Below are 26,758 nucleotides of genomic sequence, written 5' to 3' on the forward strand. Positions count from 1 at the left end.
TGGGGAGCCTGAGAAGGACATCACGCGTGTAAATCGCCTTCTTGTGCATGGCTTTTCCCCCTGAGGGACAGTCTCCCTGGGGCGGCATCAGGACGTCACACGCTGGTCAGAGCTACCGTGTTTAGGGTTCTTGACAGTATTGTAACGTGTAATTGTAATTTTGACGAGAATTTGTAATATTGTTTGTAAAGATAAAGAGTATGACGAACCCCCATATGCGATCACCCAGGTCCACCCCAGGGTCTCCGCTCACCACACCCTTCCCCGCAAGCAAGTGTGTCACAGCGCACTTGAAACCTCGGGTCTGCTTTACCTGTAGTGGTCTCTGGACTTGACTTCGAAAACGCGGATCCCCTTTTGATGTATACCCATAATGCAAATTCCCTCCTGTTTCCCAGAGTTTGTTTATGTAATCTCTACCCCCAACATGGGGTTCGAACTTACAACCCCGAGTCAAGAGTGGCATGCTCCACTGACTGGGCCAAGGTAGATGCCCCAGTTTTTATTGAAAAGGTTCACATTTTTATATTGACTCCTATGGTCTATGTTGAGCTAATCTTTGCAATTCAGAACAAGATTCTTCCCGTTTTTTGGCATAAGATTGTCCAGTTATTCCAACACTCTTTGTTGAAAAGACCCATTCTCTAGGAAGTGACCTCTCTTCCTCTGTAAAAGAATCAATGCCCCTGACCGGCCAGGGTCTCCTCTGGGCTCTCTCTTCTGTTCCATTGATCGGTGTGTGTATCCGTCACTGACCCTGCAGGGGCTCCACTGCTAATACTTCATCGTTGGACTTGCGATCAGGTGACGTGGGGCTCACACAGTTATTCTCCTTTTCCCGAATCCTTAAGCTGTCCTACGCTTTCCATCTTTGCATGCAAGTTTGAGAATCAGCTTATCTCTACCTACAAAAGTCTCCCTGGGATTTTGATTTGGACTCTGTTGACCCGAACACCGTTTAAAGACAACCGATGGCTTTACTGCAGCAGACCTGTCGATCCCTGAGCATGGTATGTGTCCCCATCCGTTTCGGTCTTTCCAGGGGTCTTTCTTCAAAATGTTGCAGTTTTCAACCTATGCATTCCATGCAAGCTTTGTGTAGATGTCTCCAGAGTATTTGATTTTTCTTGGAGCTATTGTAGATAATATTTTTACCATTTCTTCCTTCTAAATATGGTTTTTCTGTTGCATTCTTGCATCCCAGGACCTCACCAAACTTACGTATTAGTCTACAAGTATTTCTTATAGTTTCTTTGGGATTTTCTAATCATGTCCTCTGTGAACACAGACACTTTTCTATCTTTCCCACCTGGGTCCAGTTTTAAATTTTTCATTGGAGAGGCTTGGCTTCCAGTATGGTGTTGAATGAGACACAGAAGAGATTTCTCTCTTGTTGCTGGTGTTAAGGAGAACATCCCAGGCTTCTCCTTTACCCACGGTGTGTGCTTCTGTCTGTTATTATGGATGCCCCTGACTGGTTGAGGGATGTTCCCTTTATTCTAACTTTCTGGGATATTTTTATCATGAATGGCTGTTGAGTTTTACCAAGTGCTCTTTCTTATCAAGTGAGATGATCTGTGATCTTTTTCTTTTTTTTAAAGATTCCTTTATTTATTAATTCAATAGAGACAGAGAAAGAGGCAGAGACACAGGCAGAGGAAGAAGCAGGCTCTCTGTGGGGAGCCCTATGCGGGACTCGATCCCAGGACCTCAGGATCATGACCTGAGCCAAAGGCAGATAGATGCTCATCCACTGAGCCACCCAGTGCCCCTGTGACCTTTTTCTTTAGATTATTAGCATGACAGGATATAATGATACATGTTCAACTGCGTGTTCAGGATAAATGCCTCTTGGGCGAGGTGTGTGTTTAAATATATATTATAGCATTTGAATTCACTGTATTTCTTTTTTTAAGATTTTTAAAATGTGTTTATTTGAGAGAGAGAGAGAGAGAGCAAGAAACAACAAGAGCTGGGGAGAGGCATAAGGAGACAGAGAAACAGGCTCTAGCTGAGCAAATACCCTGATGCAGGGCTCGATCCCAGGACCCTGGGATCATGACCTGAGCCGAGGGCAGACCCTTAGCCGCTTGAGCCACGCAGGCACCCTCTGAGGATATTCACGTGGCTCGTAGGATGTCTGTCTGTTGGACACTTTTATTTCTCTTTCTCTTTTTCTTTTTTTCCTTCTTCCTTCCTTCTCTAATTCCCTCCCTCCTCTCATCCCTGCTCCTGTCCTTCTCTTCCTCTCTGTCTCTCTCTCACACTCTGTTTCCCTCTCTATTTCCTTTTGCTCTTCTGTGTGGGTATCAGGTAATACTGTGCTCATGAGTTGAGACCTCTTCCCTCCTGTCCTCTTTTTCTGGAAGAGATGCATATAACTGGTGGTCTTTCTTCTCTAAATGTCTGGTAGAATTTTCCTTTGAAAGCATCTGGGGATTTTTCAGTTGGGGAACTTACAAATTCCATTTAAAAAATTGTTATAGGGTTGTGATATTGTGCTTTATAATAAGTATGTTCATCCAGGTTCCTGGCTCACAGCTCACAAGACACATTGGAATTTCTGAGAGCAAAGGGCCCGTCTTCTGTTGCATAGCTTGGTCTCTTGTCCACAGTGGCTGAAATCCCTTCAGAGCCGTGAAGGTGAGGTGGTGTCTTGTTCTGCATTCCCAGCCCCACTCCACCACAGCTGAGTTTACATTCATGAGGGGACTACGGGAAAGCCCTAAGGTTAGGGGCTGGGGCCAGGAGGACCCAAATGTGACCTGAGGGTTGGCGCCTCCATCAAAACTCAAAAGGAAGGGCAGTCAGAGGGCTTCCAGGTGGGTGAACCACGTGCCAGGCCCCTGGCCCCAAACTCCATCCGGTAGAAGGGCCCAAGGACCCCTGCAGACCTCACCCCATGTGTCTCTCCATCAGGCCATTCATTTGTGTCCCTTCACATCCTTTGTCATAAACCTGTAACCTACTAAGTCACCTGGCCTCCCTAGTTCTGTGAGCTGCTCTAGCAAATGAATGGAACCAGAGGACATGATCGTGGGGACCTCTGACTAATAGCTGGTCAGTCAGAAGTATAGGAGACAACCTGGGTGGTGCCAACACTGGGGGCTGTCATGCGGGAGTGTGTCCTCCCCGGTGGTGCTCTCTTCAGGCAGGTGGAGTCAGAACCGAGTTCATTTGGTGGCTCCCCTCGTGTCTGTGAGAACTGTTAATTCCTGGGTGATGTGGAAACACGTGTGCATGGCACACACAGACATACACACACTGTAAGGACTCTTCTGGTTCTCTGTTTCATCTTGAGGGAGTTTGCAAGTGTGTGGTTTTGAGAATTGTTCCATTTCTTCCGTGTGTAGCGTTGTTTGTGGTTCCCTTCTTACCCTTCTCAGTTGTTCCTGAATATTATTGAGATCTCTTTCCTAATATTGGGAAATTAGGTCTTTCTTCTTTTATTCTGTCTTGCTAGAGTTTTACCAATGTGCTGATAAAAAGCAACGTGTGGAAGGATCAACCCAGTGCACTATTTGTACATATTACACAATGCAGGGAATAGCACTTTGTGTGTTTAGGAATGTGTATGTATGTGATTGAAGATCCCTGGGGGAATGACGGCCCTCACAGAATGAGTCTGTAAGTTTTCCCTCCATTTCTATTTTTTAATAAAGTGTCAGAAGAATGGGTATTCATTCTTTTTAAAAAAATATTTGTTAGAATTCCCCTGGGAACCAATCCAGCCCTGGATTGTTGTGAGATTTTTTGATTACTGCTTCAATTTCCTTGCTGGTCATGGGTCTGTTCAGGTTTTCTCCTAATTGAATTTTGGTATTTTATATGTTTCTAGAAATGCATCTGTTTCTTCCAGATTGCCTTATTTGTTGGTATATAGTTGCTCATAATACATTCTTATAATCGTTTGTATTTCTTCAGTGTTGGTTGTGATCTCTCCTCTTTTATTCATATTTTCATTTATTTGGGTCCTTTGTCTTTTCTTTTTAATACTTGGTGCTAGGGTTTTATCAATCTTATTCATTCTTTCAAAGAGTCTGGTCTTAGTTTTGTTGGTCTTTTCTACTGTTCTTTTGGTTTCTATTTCATTGGTATCTGCTCTAATCTTCTAATTCTCTTCTGCTGGATTTATGCTTTATTTACTGTTCTTTCTGTAACTCCTTTCGGTGTAAGGTTAGGGTGTGTATTTGAGACTCTTCTTATTTCTCGAGAAATGCTTCTAGTGCTATATATTTCCCTCTTCAGACCTCCTTTGTTGCCCCTCAAAAGTTTTGAAGAGTTGTGCTTCCATTTTTGTTTCCATGAATTTTTGAAATTCTTCAATTTCCTGATTGAACCATTCATTCTTTAGTAGGATGTTCTTTAACCTCCCAGTATTTGAGCTCTTCCCAAATTTTCTCTTGTGACTGAATTCAAGTTTCAAAGCATTGTGGCCTGGTAATATGAAGGGAATAATCTCAATCTTTTGGTACCAGTTGAGATCTGATTTGTGACACCGTATAGGTTTCAAACGATCTCTTCTGGAGAATGTTCCACATGCACTCAGGAATAATGTGCATCCTGTGGCTTTAGGATGGAATGCTCTGACTATATTGATGAAGTCTTTCTGGTCCAGTGTGTTATTCAAAGCCCCTGTTTTCTTATTGATCTTCTGCTTAGATGATCTGTCCATTGCTATGAGTGAGGTGTTAAATCCCTTACTATTATTGTATTATTATCAAAGTGTTTCTTGGTTATTAATTGGTTATATAATTGGCTGCTCACAAGTTAGGGGCATAAATATTTATAATCATTAGATCTTGTTGGATTGACCCTTTCATTATGATAGAGTGTCCTTCTTCATCTCTTCTTAAAGTCTTTGCTTTAAAATCTAATTTTTCTGATATCAGGATTGCTATTCCAGCTTTCTTTTTACATCCTCTAGCATGATAAATGGTTGTCCAGCCCCTCACTTTAAATCTGGAGGTGTCTTTGGGTTAAAACGAATCTCTTATAGACAGCATATTGATGGGTCTTTTTTTTTTTAATCCAATCTGATACCCTAGCCTTGATTGGGGCATTTAGTGCATTTACATTCAGAGTAATTCTTGAAAGATATGAATTTAATGCCATTGTATTACCTGTAAAGTCCCTATCTCTGTATATTGTCTGTGTTCCTTCCTGGTCTTTGTTACTTTTGGGCCTTCTCTTCATTTAAAGGATCCCCCTTTAATATTCCTTGTGGGGCTGGGTTAGTGATCACAAATTCTCTTATTTTCTATTTGTCCTGGATGCTCTTTATCTCTCCTTCTATTTTGAATGACAGTCTTGCTGGACAAAGTATTCTTGGTTGCATATTTTTTTTTCATTTAGCACCCTGAATATATCATGTCAGTCTTTCTGCCCTGCCTGGTCTCTGTGGACAGGTCTACTTCCAGTCTAATGTTTCTACCCTTGTAAGTTACCGACCACTTGTCCTGAGCTGCTTTCAGGATTTTCTCTTTGTCTTTAAGATTTGCAAGTTTCACTATTATTTGTTGGGGTGTTGACATATTTTTATTGATTTTGAGAGGGGTTCTCTGTGCCTCCCAGGAGGGATTTTGATTTTGAATGCCTGTTTCCTTCCCCAGATCAGGGAACTTCTCAGCTATAATTTGCTCAAAGAAACTTCTTCCCCCTCTCTCTTTCCTCTTCCTCTGGGATCCCAATTATTCTAATATTGTTTTGCTCTATGGAATCACTTATATCTCAAATTCTCCCCTCATGGCCCAGTAGTTGTTTATCCCTCTTTTTCTGTTTCTTTATCATTTTGTCTTCTAGATCGCTGACTCTCTCTTTTGCTTCATTTATCCTAGTGTTAGAGCCTCCATTTTTCATTGCATCCCAGTAATAGCCTTTTGTATTAGATTAGATTTTAGTTCTTTTATTTCTCCAGAAAGGGATTCTCTGGTGTTTTCTATGCTTTTTTCAAGCCCAGCTAGTATCTTTATAATCATTTTTTCTGAATTCTAGTTCTGATATCTAACTTATATCCATATTGATTAAGTCCCTGGCAGTGAGTACTGCCTCTTGTTCTCTTTCTTAGGGTAAGCTCTTCCACCTTTTCATTATGTCCAAAGAAGAATAGATGAATAGGAGAACAAAGTACAAAAATAGCAACAATAACTCCAGAAAGGTAGACACTAAACAAATCAAAAGAGACCAGAAACCAAGAAAGAAAAGAAAAAAAAGAGAATAAAATCAAACAGATAAACAGAACAGGACAATACACTAGATCTTGGGTGTGCTTTGGTTTATTCGAAGAAACTAGATCCCAAAATTATAAAGAGAGAAAACCATATGTATACAAATATAAAGTTGTATATAACGAAAGGAAGCCAAAAATGAATATATATGTGTGCATATATATATGTATATATGCAATGTAAATGTAAAAATGAAACGACTTAAAAAAGAGAGTTTATAAAATAAGAAATTAGCTGAAAAGGAAAAAAATTAAAACTGAAGACTTAAGAATCATTAGAAAAAACCCACAAATTTTATACACTATTTTCCCTTCATGCTGAAGTTTTACAGAAGAGAAGTAGAGAGATGTGCCTCTCTCCAGGTGCAGGAGACTCTGGTAGCATGCACGCAGGCGTCCTTGACTGCTGTTCTCTCAACCCATGGGCAGAGGGCAGAGGAATAGCCCTACTACTAATAATACAGTAACTGAAGCAAGAGCCGTGGACAGATGCCTTCAGAAGCCCTCATGCCCTGTTGCTTCCCTCCGGGCCTGGACCTAGAGGCTCAGGGGGGTCCTGCGAGCCGTCTCCCTCCATTGAAGCTTGTCCACAGATGTTCAGTTCTCTCCACCCTATGGAAGCGGCCTGAGATGCTCAGTAAGCACCACTTGTCACATAAACTTTTTGGTGCAAGAGGATGGAACAGTGAGTAGATCAGGACCTGTCTCCGCTCCGTTTGAGTTTACGTGGTGGTAACTGCTAAGAAAGAAAACAAAAGGAGGTGGAACAGATCTGAGGGGCCCGATGGAGCAAGCGGGGCTGGGGTGAGGGGGAGGCGTCTGGTAGCTTTGCTGGCCGGGGTGCAGACGGCTCTGTCTGTGGCTCATCTCTGAGGCCTGTGTCCACAGACAGCCTTCCATACAATTTGAGCTTGATTGATTTTTTTTTTCTAACCAGAGAGTTAGTGAACCCCGCGGAGGTCCCTGGAACTCCAGGGTGGTGAGAGCTCAGAAGCACCATCCGGTCTGGAGAATGTTCTGGTCTTAGCAAACAGTCACTGCAGACAGAGGGGTAGCTGGGCAGCCCATGGCACGGCGCCGAGCTGGTACTCCAGGGGTGCTGAGTCTGAGCACAGCCTCCTCTTTCCACCTTGACTCCTTATCGACATTTTATTGAAGATGGAGCCTCAGAGGTAAGCTGCTCATGTGGTGGGAGCCCCATGTGTGAGGCCAAGAGCTGCTGGAATGAAGATCCTGCTGGACAGCAGGTGCGTGCCGGAGGCAGGAGAGCTCTGCTCCTTGTTTCAGGGCTCTGAGAGATGCCAGGAGCGTGGCTGGGAGGAAATCCTCGACAGTACATGCCAAGCAGAGCAGGGCTAACATGACACGGTCGCCAGACCATGGCTACAGACCAGGGGCCACTTCACCCGTGTTCCCCGGGGGTCATCGTGGCCTCTCCGAGTCTCCACAAGATGTATGGAGCCCTTTGCTGGGAGGAGCCACCACTTCCTCCAGACCTCGCAGCCTGAGCTTGGACATCTCTGGTGAGCCGGCTGGGCTCTGAGAACCAGCTCTTGATGACCCTACATGTCCCACCATGGAGCCCAGAACACCGTGCAGACCTCAAGCAGGGTGACTTGAGAGTGAGACCCTCTGGGCTATTCCTTTCACCAGGAGCATAATTCGGAGTATGGTTTTCCAGTTGTTCATTGTGTCCTGGCAGCTCTGAGATGGATGGACAGACGGACGGAGGGCCAGGGAGCAGAGTCCTGGCCTCTCTAGACAACCTGGCTCCTTTCTCACTGTGCTGTCCTCAGGGAGTGTCATGCAGTGAACGGGACTGACCTGAAGAGATCACATGCTATTGAGGGAGGTCCCCAACAACGGCCTGCATCCCCCGCGGAGGCACTGTCGTGGCAGGTAGACTGACCCATGCAAGCAAGGCAGATGCCAGGGGACAGGATGGTGAGAGAGCAGGGCTCAGGGTAGGGGTACCTGAGAGGACCTGTTGGGACCTATGGAGCAGGAGGGGAAACTGAGGCTCCAGCGGCCTGCTGCCTTCTGTAGCACCCAAGGCACCTGCACTAAGCAAGGCCTCCCCCAGGCGAGATGTGGGTTCTCCACCCCAGCCAACTTCAACGGCCAAGGGCAGGCAGACCGCCTTCTTGAGGATTTTCTCTTCCTCCCATCTCACCCTATCAGAAACACCTTAACCCACAATGTCTCCCTTACACGTGAGAGCAAAACACATCAACCTAATCCCACAACTCAGACACGTGTGGAAGGAATCTGCCTTCATTTGTTGGGGATTTCGGTAAGGAGCAAGGTGTGACAGCGGGAGGGGGAAACGCCTGGCGTGAGCTGACCGCGGCCTCCAGCAGCTGCGACGTGCTCAGCCCGGCCGAGAAGGGTTCCGTGCTTGCGTAGAGTCAGGAAGAAGTGACGTTGGAAGAGACGTGAGTGAAAACTCAGAACTCAGAGGTGCATGTCTGTTCGCATCCTCTGCCTCCTACAAGGTGTGTGCATCCTGGGTCTGGACACCATCGTCACCAACGTGCCCCTGAGAGCACCTGCTGACCCTGACCCACGGTTTGATGAACTGGGGACATACTGGGGGCAGGGATGAGACAGAGACAGACAGAAAACCCAGTTTACGCCCAGGGTCCCATGCAGGCTGCTGGCGATGGCCCTGACCCGGGGGCGACACTCTCTCCTGGCCGGGTCTGTGTGCGAGGGGCTGACAGCTAGGGGCCTCCAGCAGGGGGTGCTCCCTGCGGGAGACATCCCTTCATCCGGGACGATCCAGGTGGTACACGTGTGTCCACCTCAGGGTTTGACTTCATCGACTGGGTCTTAAAATCTGACCACCAGCACTTTGACGTCGTTGGAACAGCTCAGCCCGGTAATTCAGACACATTCGGCCTCCCCGACCCCACCCTTCCTGCGCCACCGCCCTGCCCTCAGAGTCACGCCTACTGTCTCATGCCTATTTTGTTTCCCATTTTCCAACGCTGCTCTTGATCCAATGAATTGATTCCATGATCCCCCAAGGAGTTACAGTCTGCGGTTTGGAAAACACTCATATAGCGTTAAAATTGCAGTGTCCCCGCATGTCCCCTACCAGGCCACTGAGGGCGGGGCTCGACTTTGAAAGCCCGGTGTCCTGTACACCGTGTGACACCTGGCAGAAATCCGTCAGCACTTTAAAATCTAAGTTCCTAAATCTAATCTCATCTAAATTCCTAAAATCTAATCTGAGAGTTCTTTCCCGTGCACGCACACAGACGGAACACTGTGATAAAACCTGAGAGCCCACCGGGCAGGGGCCGTGGGGTCAGGGTGCTAAGTCCGCAGACAGCCTGCCCACGAGGGCGGGGCCGCAGCGCCAGCGCACCGGACTCCGTTCACAGTGCCACGATGACCACCCAGCCTGGCTTCCTGGCGTCCGGCCCACCTGCGGTCTGGTGGCCTGAGACATTTGTCACACTTCCCTTTTTATTTATTTTAAAAAATTGAAGTGTTGGCATACAAGGTCCTGTCGTTTTCCACTATGCAATCAGAGTGATTTGATATATTTAAGATTTTATTTATTTATCCATGAGAGACACAGAGAGAGAGAGAGAGGCAGAGACACAGGCAGAGGGAGAAGCAGGCTCCCTGCAAGGAGCTCAATATGGGACTCGATCCCAGGATCCTGGGATCACGCTCATCCACTGAGCCACCCAGGCGTCCCATGATTCGATATTTCTGTACATTATGGGGTGAGCCACAGGGCGCATTACCGCACTGGTGGTTACCAGGATGGGCAGGACGGCAGAGACCAAGAGCCCGACACTCGCGGCTGCAGGAGGAATAAGTCGCAGGGACGCAGCCTCAGTTTCCCCTCCTGCTCCATAGGTCCCAACAGGTCCTCACAGGTACCCCTACCCTGAGCCCTGCTCTCTCACTATCCTGTCCCCTGGCAGCTGCCTTGCTTGCATGGGTCAGTCTACCTGCCACGACAGTGCCTCCGCGGGGGATGCAGGCCGTTGTTGGGGACCTCCCTCAATAGCATGTGTCGTCACAGGCTGTCCCTCTGGGCACGTCTGGGGCGCTGACCCCGCTTTTTGTGAGGACACCGCCATCCCAGGTCAGGGCCCGGGCAACCTCTGTGGAGGTCCCGACTCCAGGCCACGTGCTGAGATGCTGGGGGACGGTTAGGACATCGGCACGTGAAGTTTGAGGAGATGCAACTCAGCCCCTTAACAAGGGGTTTGCTGAGCATAAACAGGGAGCCTGCAGGCAACGAGAAACGGAAGTTGATGGTTTTGGCATCAGGTTGAAGCGTATCGTTTTCAGAGGCATAAGCTGAAGACACGTGAGAACATGTGTGGCCGCGGAGTGGTGCGGAGAATTGACGCGAAGGTCGTGCCAGACAGAACTTTGCGTGTTTTCTGTCCCCGACAAAGCAAAGTGAAGTTTCTAGAAGTAGTTCTCGCTTTTGCTATAGAAGCTTGGTGTGTGGGTCATGTTTGGGAAGCTGGCAGAACTGCCCGTGTGAAATGGATTAAAAATAAATTAAAATAGTAAATAAAATAAAAATCTTTTTTTTAGAGGATTTTATGTATTTATTCATGAGAGACACAGCCTGGACTTGCTGTAGGTCAGGTCCCCGCTGCCCCCCTGCATAGGCACTCTGCCTCCCCGCATTTCTCAGACACCCGACATGCTGCACCAGCAGCGCATCTGCTGCATCCCACCCACTGCCGGAAGGTCTCCCTGTCATGCTCCCTGTCTGGCCAGGGCCTCTGACTCTGTGCCAGCAGACAGTGGGTGACCCCGCCCCAAACCCTATCCCTCCGCCACCCTCCTGGTACCGGCCCTGACCAACCAGGGGCCCTGGGGAAGCAGTCTCTGTGACCCAGGGAAGTGTGTAGGGAGCTAGTCAGGGGGTGCTCCTGGGGAAGGAAGGGGGGGTTGGCAGCGGGAGAGCAGGAATATTCTGCAGTCTCAATGGAGGCCACTGCAGTGGGCAGCTCAGAAGCTGGGCAGCCCTTGAGCAGGGCTTGACTGGAGCGGGAGGGCCAGCGGTGACATAGTGACCTACTGAAGACTCAGCTTCAGCATAGAAACCGAGTTAATACACAATCTTCACCTACACTTGGACAAAGGTGCAGATGCTGCTGAACGCCCAGCATTAATCCAATCACCGAAGCATGTCATCTTTATGTGAATGCTTGGCAGCAAACACAAGGGCTGAAATAGGGGCACCTGGGAGGCTCAGCGGTTGAGCATCTGCCTTTGGCTCAGGTCATGATCCCGTGGTCCTGGGATCGAGTCCCGCATTGGGCCCCCTGCAGGGAGCCTGCTTCTCCCTCTGCCTCTCTGTATGTCTCTCATGAATAAATAAAATCTTTTAAAAAATTGCTGAAATATTTAAAGCATCGAACACTTCGTTTGGGTCTCATGGCTGCTTCTGGAACAGCTCGGTCGAGCTCTGCACGAGTGGATGCCTGCGCGGTGCTGGATAACACAGCCGACGCCGCGGCTCGAGTCCAGGCTGTGAGGACACGCTCCAGTGGAATGTGTTCTGTGCCATCGGCTTGGGGGCACGGGGATTGTTGGAGAAGCCAGCCTCACCTAGGGACGTCCTGGGTCTCCGATGAAGCAGGAACTCTTAATTTCACGGACGTGGAGTTCATGACTTTCTGACTGATTACATGGAGCACACATGCACACGTGTGTACTTTTATTCCATGTCCGAGCGCAGCGGCTTTGTCGCATGGAAGCGCCGCGTGGTGGCTTCAAGTCGATGACCCAACTAGCCTGTTTATTCCACGGATCACCGTCTTGAAAGACTTTCTGACTGACATGCTGTGGGCCTTCGGAGTTGGAGGTCTGGGAGACATTTTCTCAAACAGAACAAAGTGACCTTGTCATTTCAAGGAAAACGACTGGCAGGTTTTGTTTTTTTTTGTTTTTTTTTTTGTTTTCAAGATTTTATTTATTCATGAGAGACACAGAGAGAGGCAGAGATACAGGCAGAGGGAGGAGCAGGCTCCCTGTGGGGAGCCCGATGTGGGACTCGATCCCAGGACCATGGGATCATGACCTGAGCCGAAGGCAGATGCTCAACCGCTGAGCCACCCCAGGGCCCCAATGACTGGCAGTTTTTATCACCAATGATGCCACGTGGGCTTTCAAGGGAAAAGAAAAACATCACAGTTCTGAAAACGCACATGCCCACTGTGCTGGCAGTCAGAGCTTCCCAAGGCTTCCAGAGCTCTCTGAGGACATTCGTGGATGTCAAATTTGTGGCTAACAAATGTGAGCAACACACAGATGTACCGACAGCTTATAACTCAGCGAACCGGTGTTTCCAAGTAACCAACGTGTGATGTTACAAAATCACACATGAATCAAAGATCCCATCAGAGTGCAGTTTAGACGATAGATTTTAATCAAACAGAGTATGAAAACTGTATTGATTTAGTTTCAGATTCCACGTTGTGACTAACCTTTCAGAGGCTAACACTTCTAGGGCTTTGGTGTACTTTAGGGAAAGAATATTTTCCATTTCACAGGACAGTGTCTTAAAGGGCTTTAAGGGGGTGCCTGGGTGGCTCCGTCGGTGAGGCCTCCGCCTTGGGCTTGGATTGTGATTCCAGGGTCCTGGCATCAAGGCCCAGGTTGGGCTCCCTGCTCAGTGGGGAGCCTGCTTCTCCCTCTGCCTCTGCCCCTCCCCCCTGCTTGTGCCGTTCTCTCTTATAAATAAATAAAATCTTTAAAAAAAATAAAAGATCTTTCAAAATCCTCTTTCTTGTTCCTGTAGCATATTGGTGTGAGGCTAGATTGTCCTCTACGTCAACCAAAAGAACATTGCGCAACAGGGTGCACACGGAAACGGACGCAGGAGTCCAGCAGCCTCCCCCAAACCAGACACTAGAAAGATGTGCATGACAAGCACAACAATGCCACTCTTCTCTCTGGAAGCTTTTGTTTTTAAAAAAATCATTTAGGGATGTGTGAGTGACTCAGTAGTTGAGCACCTGCCTTTGGCTCAGGGCGTTGATCCCGGGGTCCCAGGATCGAGTCCCACGTCGGGCTCCCTGCATGGCTCCTGCCTCTCCCTCTGCCTGTGTCTCTGTCTTTCTCTCTCTCTGTGTCTCATGAATAAATAAAGTCATTTATTTTTTAATTGAAAAATGCTATTCATGTTAACATGCAATGAGTTTATTATTTTTTTTTAATGACTTCACGAAATAAATGTATTTTTAAATTTCTAGGATGGTAAAAATCTATAGCTATAAATTGCTTCCACGAAGACTCGTTGGGGTCTTAGCATGGAGCTGTTTGCACCTCACTGCCATAGAGATCTAAAAGGCTTGGAAAGGAAGGAAAAGAAGGAAAGTGGGTGACTTTTTTGTGAGCGGTATTCGGTTGAGAGGCTGGAGGCGGCTGACACAGGCCCCCATGTGGAGGAAATGCAACTATGTCCTGGGCAGGCCTGACAGACGTCCTCTCCCGTGGCCAGCAAGACACACACCTTTGTCCTCTTTTCTCACCAGGCTTCCCAGATGTCGGATTGTTCAGCAAAACTGAGCACTGTGGAAAAACCCTGGGGAGTCTGGGGAACACGACGATGGAGTGATTTCTGGGTGCGTCTGTCCCTTGGGGGCTCGGGAGCCCTGGCGGGATCCTGCTGACCCTGCCCAGGGCCGACTTTCATCCTCAATGTCCAACCTCTCCTCCCCAGCAAGCTGGGCCACATGGTCCTCTCTCCTTCGCCATTCCGCTGTCCCTCCCGAGGGCTGGCCCGTCCGCAGCACAAACGTGTGTGTGGCCTTGGCGCCCCCGACGCGGCTCGCAGCCGTTCTGCACCCTGGGGCCCACCCCGTTGATGTTGAACCTGGGGTGCCCGTGTGCGGGGCGTCTGTGTGAGAGGCAGGACCCGCAGGAGCTGACGGGGCAGAGCATCGGGGAAGGTCTGGGGGTGACTCGGGGGGAAGACCCCGAACGCGGCGTGGGGGCCTGCAGGGACATCTCACCAAGCCCATTGCAAGGGACCCTCAATGAAGGCTTCGCCTCCAGAACACACGCGATATTGCAAAGTCTCCAACGTCATCCCAGGTCATGGCGCAAACCGGCAGCGCTGCTGGCGCCCTGTAAACACGTGGTGGAAACTTGTTGAGGACGTCACGGTGGGGAGGCAACGGCGCTGAGCACACGGGAGGAAATGCGGGGACAGATACCGAGATACCCTCCTGGGACGGTGCCTGGACTCTGATTGGCTGTGGCCGCGACACAGGAAGACAGGCAGGACCTGAGGCACCTTGATAAGCCCGAGGCCCTGCTGCCTCCCCAGAACTCGGGGAGGCCCTTCCTACCCTCACCGACCGGCTCCCGCACCCGCATCCAGGTGAGAGTCAGTCGTCGGGCACTTTCTCCTTGTCGTGTGTGTCCCCCTAGAAAGTCGGGCCGGGATGTGGTGGGCCCCAGTGTCTCCTCCGCATCCCTCCTGTGTCTGTGGTGTCTTCCCACCCACCATCACTGTGTCCTTGACCCCACCGTGCTCCCTGCGTCTGGGCTTGGGCCCCATGCCTCCGTGGGCAGCACTGATGCCTCAGCTGTAAACCTTCCTGGACAGTTCTCCAATGTGTATTTCCTTAGATTTTACCAATATGTGTCTCTTCCCCGTCCAGCCACAGCATCCCGGCATTCTCTCCCCATCACTCGATGGAGTGACGTGCGCCATTGCCACGTCCGGACCCGCAGCGCCAGGAGACCTTACACCACGTGAGCCCGACAGCTGCTTGGCTCCTGAGAGGGGAGGCCTGGACCCAGGAGAAGCATGTGGCAGTGGATGTGGCCTTGATGTCCTGACCTCCTCCAGCCACCAGACCTGCCGACCGGCCTCCGGGACCAGGTCCCCTCGCAGGCAGCGCCCCGGGACGTTTTGGTGAGCTAAGTCAGTTTTCTTTGATGACATCACTCCCCTAGTGATCCATCCTCCACTTTATTAGAATGTTTCTTTAGCGCATTAGAGACCTATCATCTCAGACAGACAACCTGAAATATGCTAAATCCTTCATGCCATCAATCTATCTCACAAGTTCAAACTTCCAAGGAATTGTGACTGCAGCCGTGGTCCGCTTGGCGTCCGGGCTCTGCCCTTAGCTCTCCAGTTCTCTTCGCCTGCACCCTCCCCTCTTGAACGTACCTCCATTGGCCCCTGTCCACCTACACGCTGGACACGTTCTCCCCCAGCTCTATCCTTTCTGCTCTGTGATAGATATCACCCTCTTCAGAGGCGTCGGCCAACCCTCACATCATGATGTTGGCCAAACCCATGCCTCCGGACCATGACTCTTCCCAAATCCCAGCCTATGTGTCCAGCAGCCATCTGGACATCTTTACCTGGACGTGCTACAAACAGCCCCAAATTGCAGGAGCCTGAGCCCTCCAGTGGCAGAATGGGTCACCATGAGGGTCCCGACTGCCCTGAAGCAGGTTCCCAACAAATTTAGCTGCCTCAAACCATGTGTGTTTGTCACCTGGTTGTCACCTTCATTCCCTCTTGCCAACCTAACATAGTCACAGATTCTGGGGATCAGGTCATGGGTGTCTCTGGGAGGAGCCCATCTTCTGTCTACCACAGCTCCTGGGATACTCAAACTCACAGAGTAGAGCCCACAGAGAGCCCACAGAGCACGTTTGGGGGGCTGGCTGTCTTTTTGGGGTCATCAGCATATGGGTGGTACTGGAGGAGAGGCAGTGCATGAGACCCCCCAGGGGCTCACCCAACTCACCATCTGCACCCAAGGAATGAGGTAGACCAGATGTCTCCACCCACCCTTACACCACCGTCCTTTCCCTCGTATCCCGGGGGACTTGCTCACTCATGCCTCAGGCCCTTCCTGGGATGGTTTCTCTGTGTCATGCATCCCTTCTTCTGATGACTTCTACTGTCTTTAGATCACTTAAGTTGTGGCTCCATCTTTCTCCTAGATGAGTCCCAGAACACTATCACGCTGTCCTCTAAATGGTTGTCGCGTGAGGTTCCTTGAGGGCAGAGACTGGGTCTCCCCAACTCCCGCTGCCCCTGCCTCTGCATTCAGCTTGGAGCCTCATCTGGAGGCGACACCCAGCAAACTGATGGGAGTGAGCCACGCTGATGCTCCGGGGGCCCTGCTCATGAAGGTGAAGCTGAGAGGTTATCTCAGCTCTCTCCCCTAGGGAGAGCCAAGAACAGCAGGAAGGCCTCTCACTCAGGACATTTGTGTCCAGGGGTGTGTATGGGGGAGGATAGAGGGAAGGGGAAGACAGAGACAAAGGGAGGGAGGAGGAGGTGTGAGGCACCTGCTAACCTGCCTGAGACTCTGCATTTGTCTTTGCCTGCCCAGGGGTGCGCAGGACCTGCTGGCCAAGGGAGCACGGCCTGACCCTCCTGAGCCCAGTCCTCCCCAGCATGGACCAGTACCGCAAAGCCATCAACGATTCCAGCAATGACATCACAGGGATGAACTTGAAGGTGGAGATTGCTGGCCACGTGCTCTTCCGGTCCATCACAGTGGTCGTGGCCCTTTGTGGGTTGGTGGGAAATGGGGTCGTAATCCAGCTTGTCCATTCATCCATCAGGAAGAACTCCTTCCGGGTCTACACCCTCAGTCTTGCTGTGGCGGATTTCATGCACCTGGGTTTGCAAATTGTGTTCTGTGTGCGACGGATCCTGAGAATTTTCCTCTGGTCCTGCTTTCAGCTTCCCAGTATATTGATGATCTTGAGGTTCTTCTCCTATTTCACTGGACTGGGTATCATGACGGCCATCAGCTTCCAGCGCTGTCTCTCTGTCCTCTTCCCTGTATGGTACCGGTGCCACTGTCCTAAGCACCTGCCAGCCTGCGTGAGTGTCTGCCTCTGGCTCCTGAACTTTTTGATGAATATCCTGAGAGGCTACGCCTGCGGTCAGTTGTCCATCCAGACAACTAGCTTCTGCCCTGCACTTGTCACCATCACCGACGTGTGGATTCTCTTCCTCTTCTCTGTCATGGGCACGTCCAGCCTGCTGTTACTCCTCCGGGTCCGGGAGAACACGCAGCTGCATCTGCCCAGAAAGCTCTTCATGGTCATTCTGTTCACCACCCTGGCCTTCTTTCTGTGCGGCGTACCCCTCAGCATCATCAGGTTCCTGGTATCGGAAGTGGGAAACCAGACCTTTGACGACATCTGCATTCTCCTGTCTTCCATCAACAGCACTATGAACCCTGCCATTTACTTCTTCATCAGAGGCAGTGGGAGGCGGCAGCCGGGGGAGCCCTTGGCGGGGGTCTCCAGAGGGCCCCAGGTGAGGACCCAGAGCCAGGGAGAGGCACCCACCCAGCCGAACAGTGGGGACGGCCCCCTGCCGGGTGGTGGGTTCCCAAGTGGGACGGGTGATTAGCTGGCGGAAGTCACGCCTTCCGGGCAGCAAGAGGCAGCGCCTCCAAGTCAAGCACCTGCAGAATAAATCCTGTCACAGCCTCTTTACATAGATACTGAGGATAAATCACTGGAGCCGACTTTCCATGTGAAATACACCTCTTTGGGCCTTTTCAGCCTATCGTCAACTTATCCTTTGGAAGGCTCGTCAAGGAGGCTGATAGAGTCATGCCGGTGGTCACCCATGCAGAGTCGATGGTTTCTACTTTTGCCTTAAAATTCTGTTGGTTTGCATCCGGCATATGTAATGCTGCTAAAACTCTTCTGGGTGTAGGTGGGTCCCTTGGAAATGGGGTGCCCAGTGACTTTGACCATTTTTCTGGCATGTTCCAAGGTCTCTTCCTAGACTTCTGAGGGATTCATCCTGTTGGGTGCAATGTCTTCCAAAACCTTATTTTTATCTTTAGAATTCCAGTGAAATGAATTTTTGTTGACAGAGTTCTGTTTGGAAGGACAACATAAAGCCGGTCATGGGTTGGGGCTGCTTCAATAAAGCCTCACGTTGCTTTTGTTGTCCAAGGTTGCAGCACCGTCCAGCAGGGAGGAGAAAGGCTCAAGGGGTCTCGGTGTTCAGGACAGACTCCTGGATGCCAGGAGGTCCCTGGGATCTGAAGCCAGCTCTGTGTTTACCATGGGGCCTCGTTCTCTCCCCGAGGAAGCAGACTGGGTCCTGTGTGCAGCATGTCTGCAGGGCTAGGACCCCTTACAGACATGCTTTTGGCTGCGGGGAGAAACTGCCAGCTTCTCACGCTGAGCTCTGGTGACAACCCTATAACTGGGGGTCACCACCCTGTAGCTGGGGGTCACCAACTATAGTTGGGGGGACACTGCCTATAACTGGGGAGATACTGCCTTATACCTGGGGGGACACTGATCCATAGTGGGGGGACACCGCCTTGTGCCTGGGGGGGGGACACTGCCCCATAGCTGGCGGACACTGCCCTATACCTAGGGGGATACTGTCCCATAGCTGGGGAGACACTGCCCTATAACTGGGAGACACTGCCCTATAACTGGGAGACACTGCCCTTTAACTAGGGGGACACTGTCCCATAGCTAGGGGGATACTGCCTATAACAGGAGGGGACACTGCCCTGTAGCTAGGGGTACATGCCTATAACTAGAGGGGACACTGCCTATAACTGGGGGGGGGGGACACTGCCCTATAACTGGAGGGACACTGCCCTGTACCTGGGGGGGGCCTGAAGATGTCACGTGGTGTGCTCACTCCCTCCCCAGGGTGTCAGCGAGGTGGCCATCCTGCCTGGGATGCCTGTGGGGTGACAAGGCCTGCACTAGGGCATCCCCCTTGCTGACAGTCATCTAGAGGGTGGTGGGGTGACATCAGGGTTTCCACCTCAGCTGCCAGATCCCACATTCACATCTCCTGGATGTTGTCCTGCCACCACCGCCTGCCAGGCCAACAGGGTCAGGAGAGCTGCCAGGGGTGCACACAGCAGGCTCGCCTGCTCCGCCCACTCCGCGGGAACCATCCTTGGAGGAGGAGCACAGCCGGAGGTGCCCCCGGGGCCTGTCTGCTCAAGGAGCAGCTGGTACTGCTGGGTCTTTACTTCTGCATTCTCCTGGGGGAGGACTGAACCCCGCTCAAGGAGTCAACTGTTTCTTGGCTTTAGGAAAAGCACCATATCGGTGTCTCGGGGACGCCAGGAACCTGTCATGGGGCTGGGAAGCCGGAAGTCGGGGTGCCAGCATGCTCAGGTGAGGACCCCTGGCCAGGCTGCAGCCTTCCTGCTGTGTCCGCACATGTTGGCAGGTGAGGGGCTCTCTGCGCCTCCTTAGAAGGCCACTAACCTGTTCCTGGGGGCAGGGGGACAAGGGGTTGTTTTGCTCCTGTGTCCACAGGGGGTCCTGGGTTTCAGGAACGGACACCATCTCATGGTGGCAGCCTTTGGGGAAGGAGAGAAATGTGTCAGTCCCCCTGCTTGGGGCATGGCTTTAGTGCAGCCTGATCCCTAGTTAGCAGCCCTGCCGTCACTGTGGGAAGGCGAGGCTTTGCAGGCCCAGACCCCTGCCTGGACCAGAACGTATGGGAGGGCCGTGGGCTGTCTGGCCACTCACCATCCACTCTTCCTGCTTCTCTCACACCCTCCTGGTCCTAGTGGGGACCCCTGCACTATAGATAACTGGTTCAGGGATGGGGGTTATGACCCAGCAGGAAAACACAAGCCCTAATTTCCTGCTGGGTTTAAACCTGGGGGTTTGCAAGGCTGGGGCCATAGCACCCCGATGTGGAGCATGAGGAAAGCCAGCAGAGGCAGGGGAGCTGAGCAGGGCGGGGGGGGGGGGGGCAAGAGTCAAGTTCTAAGGACATGTGCACACCCTGGATCTAGCCAGACCTGAAGTCGCCACAAGCCCTGCACCATTCCATATGTTAGCCAATAAACTCCTTTTCTTGTTTACAAGTTTCTTTTCTCGGGTAAGGCTCTGGGCAGAGGGAGCTGCACAGATCCCACCCTGTGGGTGTGAGTGGCCACCCCCCTCTTAACTTCACTCTGCTCCAGGGAGGCTGCAGTCCCCTGGGGCTTAGCCTCAGAGAGAGGATTCTGGGAACTGAGGGGGTTTAGGAGCAGATGGAAGAGGCGGCTCCTCTCCCCCACCACATAAACCGACTCCGCTCCCAGAAATCACATGCTCTTTATTTGAGTCTTTTTTAACGAACTAGAATGAAAAGACCCCTCTCCCATCAGACGTGAAACAGGATGCTGGTGCACTCTCTGGGCAGATTACTGGCGAGGCCGACGTAACACCAGGGACCCTGGTGGTGGGGGGCCCTCCCGTGCAGGAGCCGGCATCAGTCCACGCCATCCAGGTCCTGACGGCCTCTGCTCTCCAGCTGATGAACCTAGATGGGAAGTCACACGAATGTCCATGGACAGATGCTAACAGCCACACAGTCCAAACACACTGGTTTGCACCAAATAAGAGTGGAGGTCACGGGACTGGACAAGCAGCCCAGGAAGCAGTCCCCACGGTGTGCGAGGGTGTGGGAAGGATGATAAGCACGTGCACTGGACAAGTCTGGGAGGACATGCCTCAGTACATCGTGGCGATCCTGGCTGTCCGAGGAGACCATGGCGGGTTGTATCTCTGCCTGCGTGGGCCTGCTGAGGGGTCCGCACCTGTCTGTATTTGGCTGCATGGCCTCCAAACCCCACTCCTGATGCGGGGGGACCCACCACTGAGTGCATGTGGGCCAGCCGAGTCCCGCCTCTCACTTACACCTTGTCTGGACCCGGGCTGCCTGGGCATGGCAGGTGCGGCAGCGTCCCAGCCCTCTGCCCACCAGATGCCTAGAGGTGCAGACCCTACCCTGAGGTGCCATAGTGGGGAACGTCTCAGACAGGCCTGCCCTGTCACCCTGAGGTGACCTGCCCCCCACCCCGAGAACTGTGACCCGGATGCACAGTATGACTCAGTGTCTGTCCTTCCAGATCCATGTCCTCGACAGAGACGCCTCTCTCAGCTACCAGAGTGCGCGTCCGTCTGGCCTGCCATGTTCACTGGTGCAACGCTGTGCTCATCACAGCCCAGCACGGCCAGTGTACCGAGGGCTCCCTGCCGGCACCTTCCCTCCCACTGGCTATTACGACGCGTCCCATGTGCCCTGTGCCCTGGCTCCAGTGCTTGGCCCTGGAGAGGGAAGGCGGGAAGGGCCTGGACTTGCTCTTCAAACTGATTTTACTAACCCTTCCTTCATCCTACTATTATTTATGAGAAAAGGCAAGGCAAGGCAGGTGCTTTAGACATGCAACACCGTCCGGATACACGGGTTGTCTGGAAGCGACAGCAGGGTGGCCCCGCAGCCACATGGCTGCTTGTGTGAGTACCACGGCATAAAGACACACACGCCCCGTCGACAGGCTTTAAACACACTCATCCCTTTGCGGAAATTGCCAGTAAAAAACATGGCCGTGAACGGAAAGCTTTTCGTCCTCAACAGAAGAGACCCGGTGATTCCCCGATAGACGCTGGACGTGGCAAAAAGCCACTTGGCGCCTAACTCACCTGATCTTCTATGCACCGAAACTGCCAAGGCCAGCTGCTGTTGTATAGAAACGGCCGCAGGTCAAACCTGTTGTCGTCGGGGCTGTAGCTCTCTGCGTGGTAGGCGGGCGTGAGCGTGGTCATCTTGTGTCTGTTCATGGCGTATTTCGAGAAAAACTGCCTCACTTTGTCAGCCACCTGGTGGGCAAGGGACACATGGGCTGGAAGCTGGTGAAGCTGCCAGGACCCAGGGCAGGGCTCTCGCCTGTACGCCGCCGCACTGTGTGTGAACCTCCCCAAGGGCAGTCGGCTGGGCTGTCACACATGGGCTCCTGACCCCAGTGCTTTAGGACGCCGTGGTTGCAGACCTGAGGCTTCCAGGTGGTTCTCTGGGGGCCACCAGGTGAGCCCCAGTGGGCCTGACTGGAGCTGGACAGCGGGCAGGGCCGGTGTGACAGGTGCCAGGCCCCACTCAGAGGAGCTGACCACTGGGCAGTAGTGTCACGGGGGACAGAGAGCCATGTTCAAGGCCATGTCATGCAGACTCGCTCCCAGCCAAACTCTCCCCATAAAGGGACCGTGCCTGCCGGCTCCCGTGTGTGTCCTACCTGCCTTGGGGAACACGCGTCTTTCCACATGTTGACGAGCTTGCAGAACATGCTGTAGGGCCCGGCCTTGGCGATCTTCCGGAGCCTGCCGTAGACAGAGAGCTCCGCGTACGTCATGCCCATGTCTTCCTGCAGGAGAGGCAGCGGGATGGTGCTGGAGGATGCTTGTGGCCCCCAGTGCTGCTGGGGCCTGACACCTGGGAGAGGGACAGGTCCCCCCTTGGGACCAGGAGCAGGTACACGGGCATGCTCCCCGTCACTGCCTGGCGACATGGAGCCAGCAGCAGGAGAAAGGGACCAGCCTGGCTTCAAGGGCTGTGATGGACTGCGATGTGGACCCGACAGGATATCTCTCCAGGTTCCAAGCCCAGAACCTACAAGCTGTGGGCTTATTTGGGAAAACAAAGATCTCTGTAGATATAATGAAGCCAAGGGTCTTTAGATGAGATGGCCCTGGATGTGGGGTGCCTTTATATGAGACGGAATGGAACACATGGGGAGGAGAACCCCCGTGAAGAGAGGTAGGGGGACGTAGCCGCGGACCAGGAAGCCCCAGCAGCTAGATGAAGGACCCTCTCCTGGAGCCCCCCGGGGAAGCGTGGCCCTGCAGATGACCTGATTTCGGCTTCCCAGCCTCCAGAACGATGACAGGGTATGGTTCTCTCATTTAAGCTGCTGGCCAGTAGTGTTTGGCTCTGGCAGCCCCAGGATGCCAGGACCAGTGTCAGGCACGACACCCCCTCAGACTGGCCTTGTGCCCTGTCCCAGGGAGCCCGCTATCCTCAAGGGTGGACAGCTCAGCACAGGCACCTAAGCCACGCTGGCCACAGGATGCCAGCCTCACACCGAGGCTCCCACGAGCCAGCCCTTTGTGCATTTCTAGTGTTTGGTCTAACCCCTGCTCAACTCCTGCTGTGCCCCGGGATATATATATATAGTCAGAGCCTGATGAGAGAGACAGATGGTGACACTGGCATTTTGTGGCACAACAGGACAGCCCTCACCTCCAACCAGGGTCTGCAGGACCCCCTGTGACCAGTGACCAGGCCCTCCCTCCTGCTCCCCACTGCTCACCCTGGCCTTCCCTGCTTCACTCCTCAGCTTGAGGAGGCCTGTCCTGACCCTTATCGGAGGGACACTGCCATCATCAGGTCACCTGGGTGGATCGTGTGGGCAGCACTCTGAGCCACCTGGGGACCTCATGGTTACTTCCCGCTTGTTTGTCCCTGGGACTCACATAAATGGCCATGCCCCTAGGGCCTAGTGGGTCCTGCCTAGGACCTCCTTCATGCTTTCTTCTGCATGAGGTGGATATTTTCCAGGGTGACATCTTGATTCCCTATATTCAACAATAATACTTGGAGGCTTTAATAGCCCACTTTCAATAATGCATCCCCCCAACAAGGGGATGGAAAACGCGAACCGTACAAACCAACTAGATCTAACACATCTCTCTAGAACTTCTGCCCACACCTACAGAGCGCACATTCTCCTCGAGGCACCCAGAACGTTGCACAGGACAGACCAACTGCTGGGCCATGAAACTGGCCTCCGTGAATTTTTAAACACCGATAGCATCTGCTCTCCAACCACCAAGGACCAGGATTACAAATTCAGTAACAGACAGAAATTTCAGAAGCTCACAAATGTGTGAGAATCAAACTGCAGACTCTCGAGTCACCAATGGGTGAAGGAGAAACCACGAGGAAAAGGAGAGCATGCCTGGAGAAGCAGGATGCAGATGCAGCCTACAGTGTGGGGCAGGGGGCATGGCAGTAGGGGAGGAATTTATAGTTGGGAACCCCTGCATTCAGAAAGAAGACCTCACTTTCCACCTTATGCCACATGGGGAGAAGCGCAAACCGACCCTCGAGCACGCAGCAGGACAGGAAAAGAGAGGACAGGAAGGGGCTGCAGAGAGCCTAGTGCTCCCAGACACTGCCAACGAGCCACCCCAAATGGAAACTCAGAAAACAGTTCCGTTTACAGTTGGACGCAGATTATTATCTGCGCTTAGAAATAAATTCACAAGACAAGTGCATGCTCACACCCTGAAAACAACAAAACACTGGAAGATGGTAAGAAGCCTGGAGTGAGGAGGGAGGAAGACACGCCATGTCCAGGCCTCAGAATACCTCATGCTCTCAGGTGGCAACACCTGCCAATCTGAGCTAAGGACTCAGTGCACCTGCTGTGGAAATCCAAGCTGGCGGTGCAGGTGCAGCAGAAAATGACTCCCTGGTCTCAAAATTCAGATGGAAATTCAGAGGGCCCAGCACAGCCAAAATTATGTTGGAAAGGATGATGAAGTTGGAAGAGTCACATTTGTCGATAACCAAACTTACTACCAGGCTGTGGTGACCAAGGTAGTGAGGCACAGACACAGGGTCAGACACACGGGTCAGCGGGACAGAGTCCAGGAGAGGATCTACACACCTACAGCCAGGTGACTCCCACCAGGATACCAAGACACTCAGTGGGAGAAAGAATCGCCTCTTTGACAAAATGGTGCTGAGACATCTGTTTCTCTGCATGCAAGAGGACGAGGCTAGATCCCTTCCTCACATCATACACCACAACTAACTCAACCAGGTCACAGACTTAAATCTAAGAGTAAAACTATAAACTCCTGGAAAGAGCACAGGTAAACCTCTGTGACCAAAGGAGCTCACAGACTGCAACAGCTCACGGCCACCCCACCTGGTCCACAGAGCTGCACACCACAGCCTATGGTCCCGAGCAGCCCTCAGTGCTGTAGGCCAATGTGGGATGGGATGGGGGAATCAAGAGCGATTCTTCTGAGGCCACACCCCTGCCACCTGCAAGGGACTTGCCCCACTCACCCCGCCTCCTAGGCATCAGCCTCGAGAAGGCTGAATTGAAATGTCAAAGCATTGTGACTGGCACTGAGCCCTGGGGTCCCCGGCCAGGAGCCTGGAGATAGAGCACAGGTGCTCGGGACAGAAAGGAAGCAGCAGGAGAGCCCAGCACAGACGCGACGAGGAGGGGACGGGGAAGAAGCATGGTGACGAAGCCACCACCACTACCTCGTCAGTCTGGGACACCTGTCCGTCGGTCAAGGGCTCCAGCTCTGCGGTGGCCGGTGCTGCCAGGATGCTGTGGCCAAGACACACAGAGGCTAGTCATGATGGCTGCCACAGTGCCCATGAGCCTGGGGAGAAAATCCCCAACCCAACTGTCCCAGTCTCCAGCAACGCCCCTGTCAACACACTTCTATCAGCACTGCCGAGCCAGGGCTAGTGGTGCTGGGCTTTCTCGGGGAGAGGGACCTGGATGTCCAGGGGACTTCAGGACCAGGGGCAGGAGGTGATGGCTGGGAGCCACCACACGGGGCTTTTCCACCAAAGCACCACCCACATTCAGGGCCGGTGGTGCTTTCTGTGGGGCCATCCTGGGCATGCAGGACACCCAGGAGCACCTACCATTCTGGGCATGCGGGCCACCAGGAGCACCTACCATCCTGGGCATGCGGGCCACCAGGAGCACCTACCATCCTGGGCGTGCAGGCCATCAGGGGCACCTACCATCCTGGGTGTGCGGGCCACCCGGGAGCATCTACCATCCTGGGCATGTGGGCCACCAAGAGCACCTACCTGAGAGGCGCTGAGCACACTCTGCTGTGAGATGTCGCCCAGTGTTCCTGGGGGGCCTGGTGGAGCCCCGGCATGAAGGGGGCAGCCTGGTCACAGGACCCCATGTGCCCACTAAAGGGCAGGATGGTTTTCATCAGCCAGAAGGGAGCTGTGGCAGGGGCTATGAGGGTGCAGCCACCGGCTGGCGGGCAGCACTCACCGCTGCAGGGCGGGAAGCTGGAAGTGTTCCATGCAGAAGTGGACGAAGGCCTTGAGGTCCGTCTTGCTGATCCCACCTATGGGGTTGATGTCTGCACTGGAGCAGTCGTACTTGGTCAGGTAGCCCAGGAGACTGCAGGGAAAGAGCGTGTGGTTTCAACGAGGCTGAGCCCAGGGCTACAGATCCTGCCTGTGGCCCAGTCCCCAGTCCTCAGGGTGCGGGGCCAGAGCTTGGCAAGCTGGAGGGTTTCGGAGAAGCCTGGCACACTGGAGCCGTCCGCAAAGAGGCAGAGGCTGCGGACCAAGGGCAGGTACTCAGTATACCCGAGAAGGCAATGGGACCAGCACACAGATCTGGGAAGGACCCGCATCCAGCTGGGAGCGGCGTGTCTGCAGGGTGGGCCGGGGACAGCAGAATGTGGGGCCGAGGGGTGGGGTCCCTAGGAGGGGGGGCCGGACTTCCGAGCACGTGGATGCTGAGTCAGCAGCAGCAGGGCCACCTCTCCGGGCCTGTTGACTCCCCCTCCCAGAGATGTCCTGTGGTGGGCAGAGAGTGGCCCCAAACATACCACAGCCTCTACCCAGAACCTGTGAACAGGTGACTCTGAGGGCAAAAGGGATTTTGTGGATGCGATTAAGCTAAGGTCGTTGAGGTGAGGTTTTTATCCTGG

The 26,758-nt window shown here is 52.5% G+C and overlaps 2 protein-coding genes across 6 annotated transcripts in view; one reads left to right on the top strand and one right to left on the bottom strand.

Moving 5' to 3' along the window:
* Positions 1–16,652: 16,652 nt before the first annotated feature.
* MGRH (mas-related G-protein coupled receptor member X2) lies at positions 16,653–18,946 on the top strand. The gene is made up of 2 exons (XM_038564490.1): positions 16,653–17,528; positions 18,902–18,946. The coding sequence occupies exons 1-2, from the start codon at positions 16,653–16,655 to the stop codon at positions 18,944–18,946; spliced, it is 921 nt and encodes a 306-aa protein (XP_038420418.1).
* A 1,352-nt stretch (positions 18,947–20,298) lies between these two features.
* The window catches only part of NADSYN1 (NAD synthetase 1), a 37,969-nt gene continuing 31,509 nt past the window's right edge, over positions 20,299–26,758 (bottom strand). The window contains exons 17-21 of one of the 5 annotated variants that reach the window (XR_005373544.1): positions 26,089–26,220; positions 25,323–25,447; positions 22,276–22,404; positions 21,689–21,865; positions 20,299–20,525 (exon numbers count right to left, since the gene is read on the bottom strand). Coding sequence is in view for 2 of the 5 variants with exons in the window: in XM_038563617.1 (XP_038419545.1) it covers positions 20,475–20,525; positions 21,689–21,865; positions 22,276–22,404; positions 25,323–25,392; positions 26,089–26,220 (559 nt within the window). In the remaining 3 variants the exon portion in view is untranslated. Of the gene's footprint in view, positions 20,526–21,688; positions 21,866–22,275; positions 22,473–25,322; positions 25,448–26,088; positions 26,221–26,758 lie in introns of those variants that run through there. The other 4 variants (XM_038563617.1, XR_005373543.1, XR_005373546.1 and 1 more) reach the window with 4 other exon arrangements.

This window comes from Canis lupus, chromosome 18, assembly GCF_011100685.1.
Source record: "Canis lupus familiaris isolate Mischka breed German Shepherd chromosome 18, alternate assembly UU_Cfam_GSD_1.0, whole genome shotgun sequence".
In the NCBI taxonomy this organism is placed as follows: domain Eukaryota; kingdom Metazoa; phylum Chordata; class Mammalia; order Carnivora; family Canidae; genus Canis; species Canis lupus.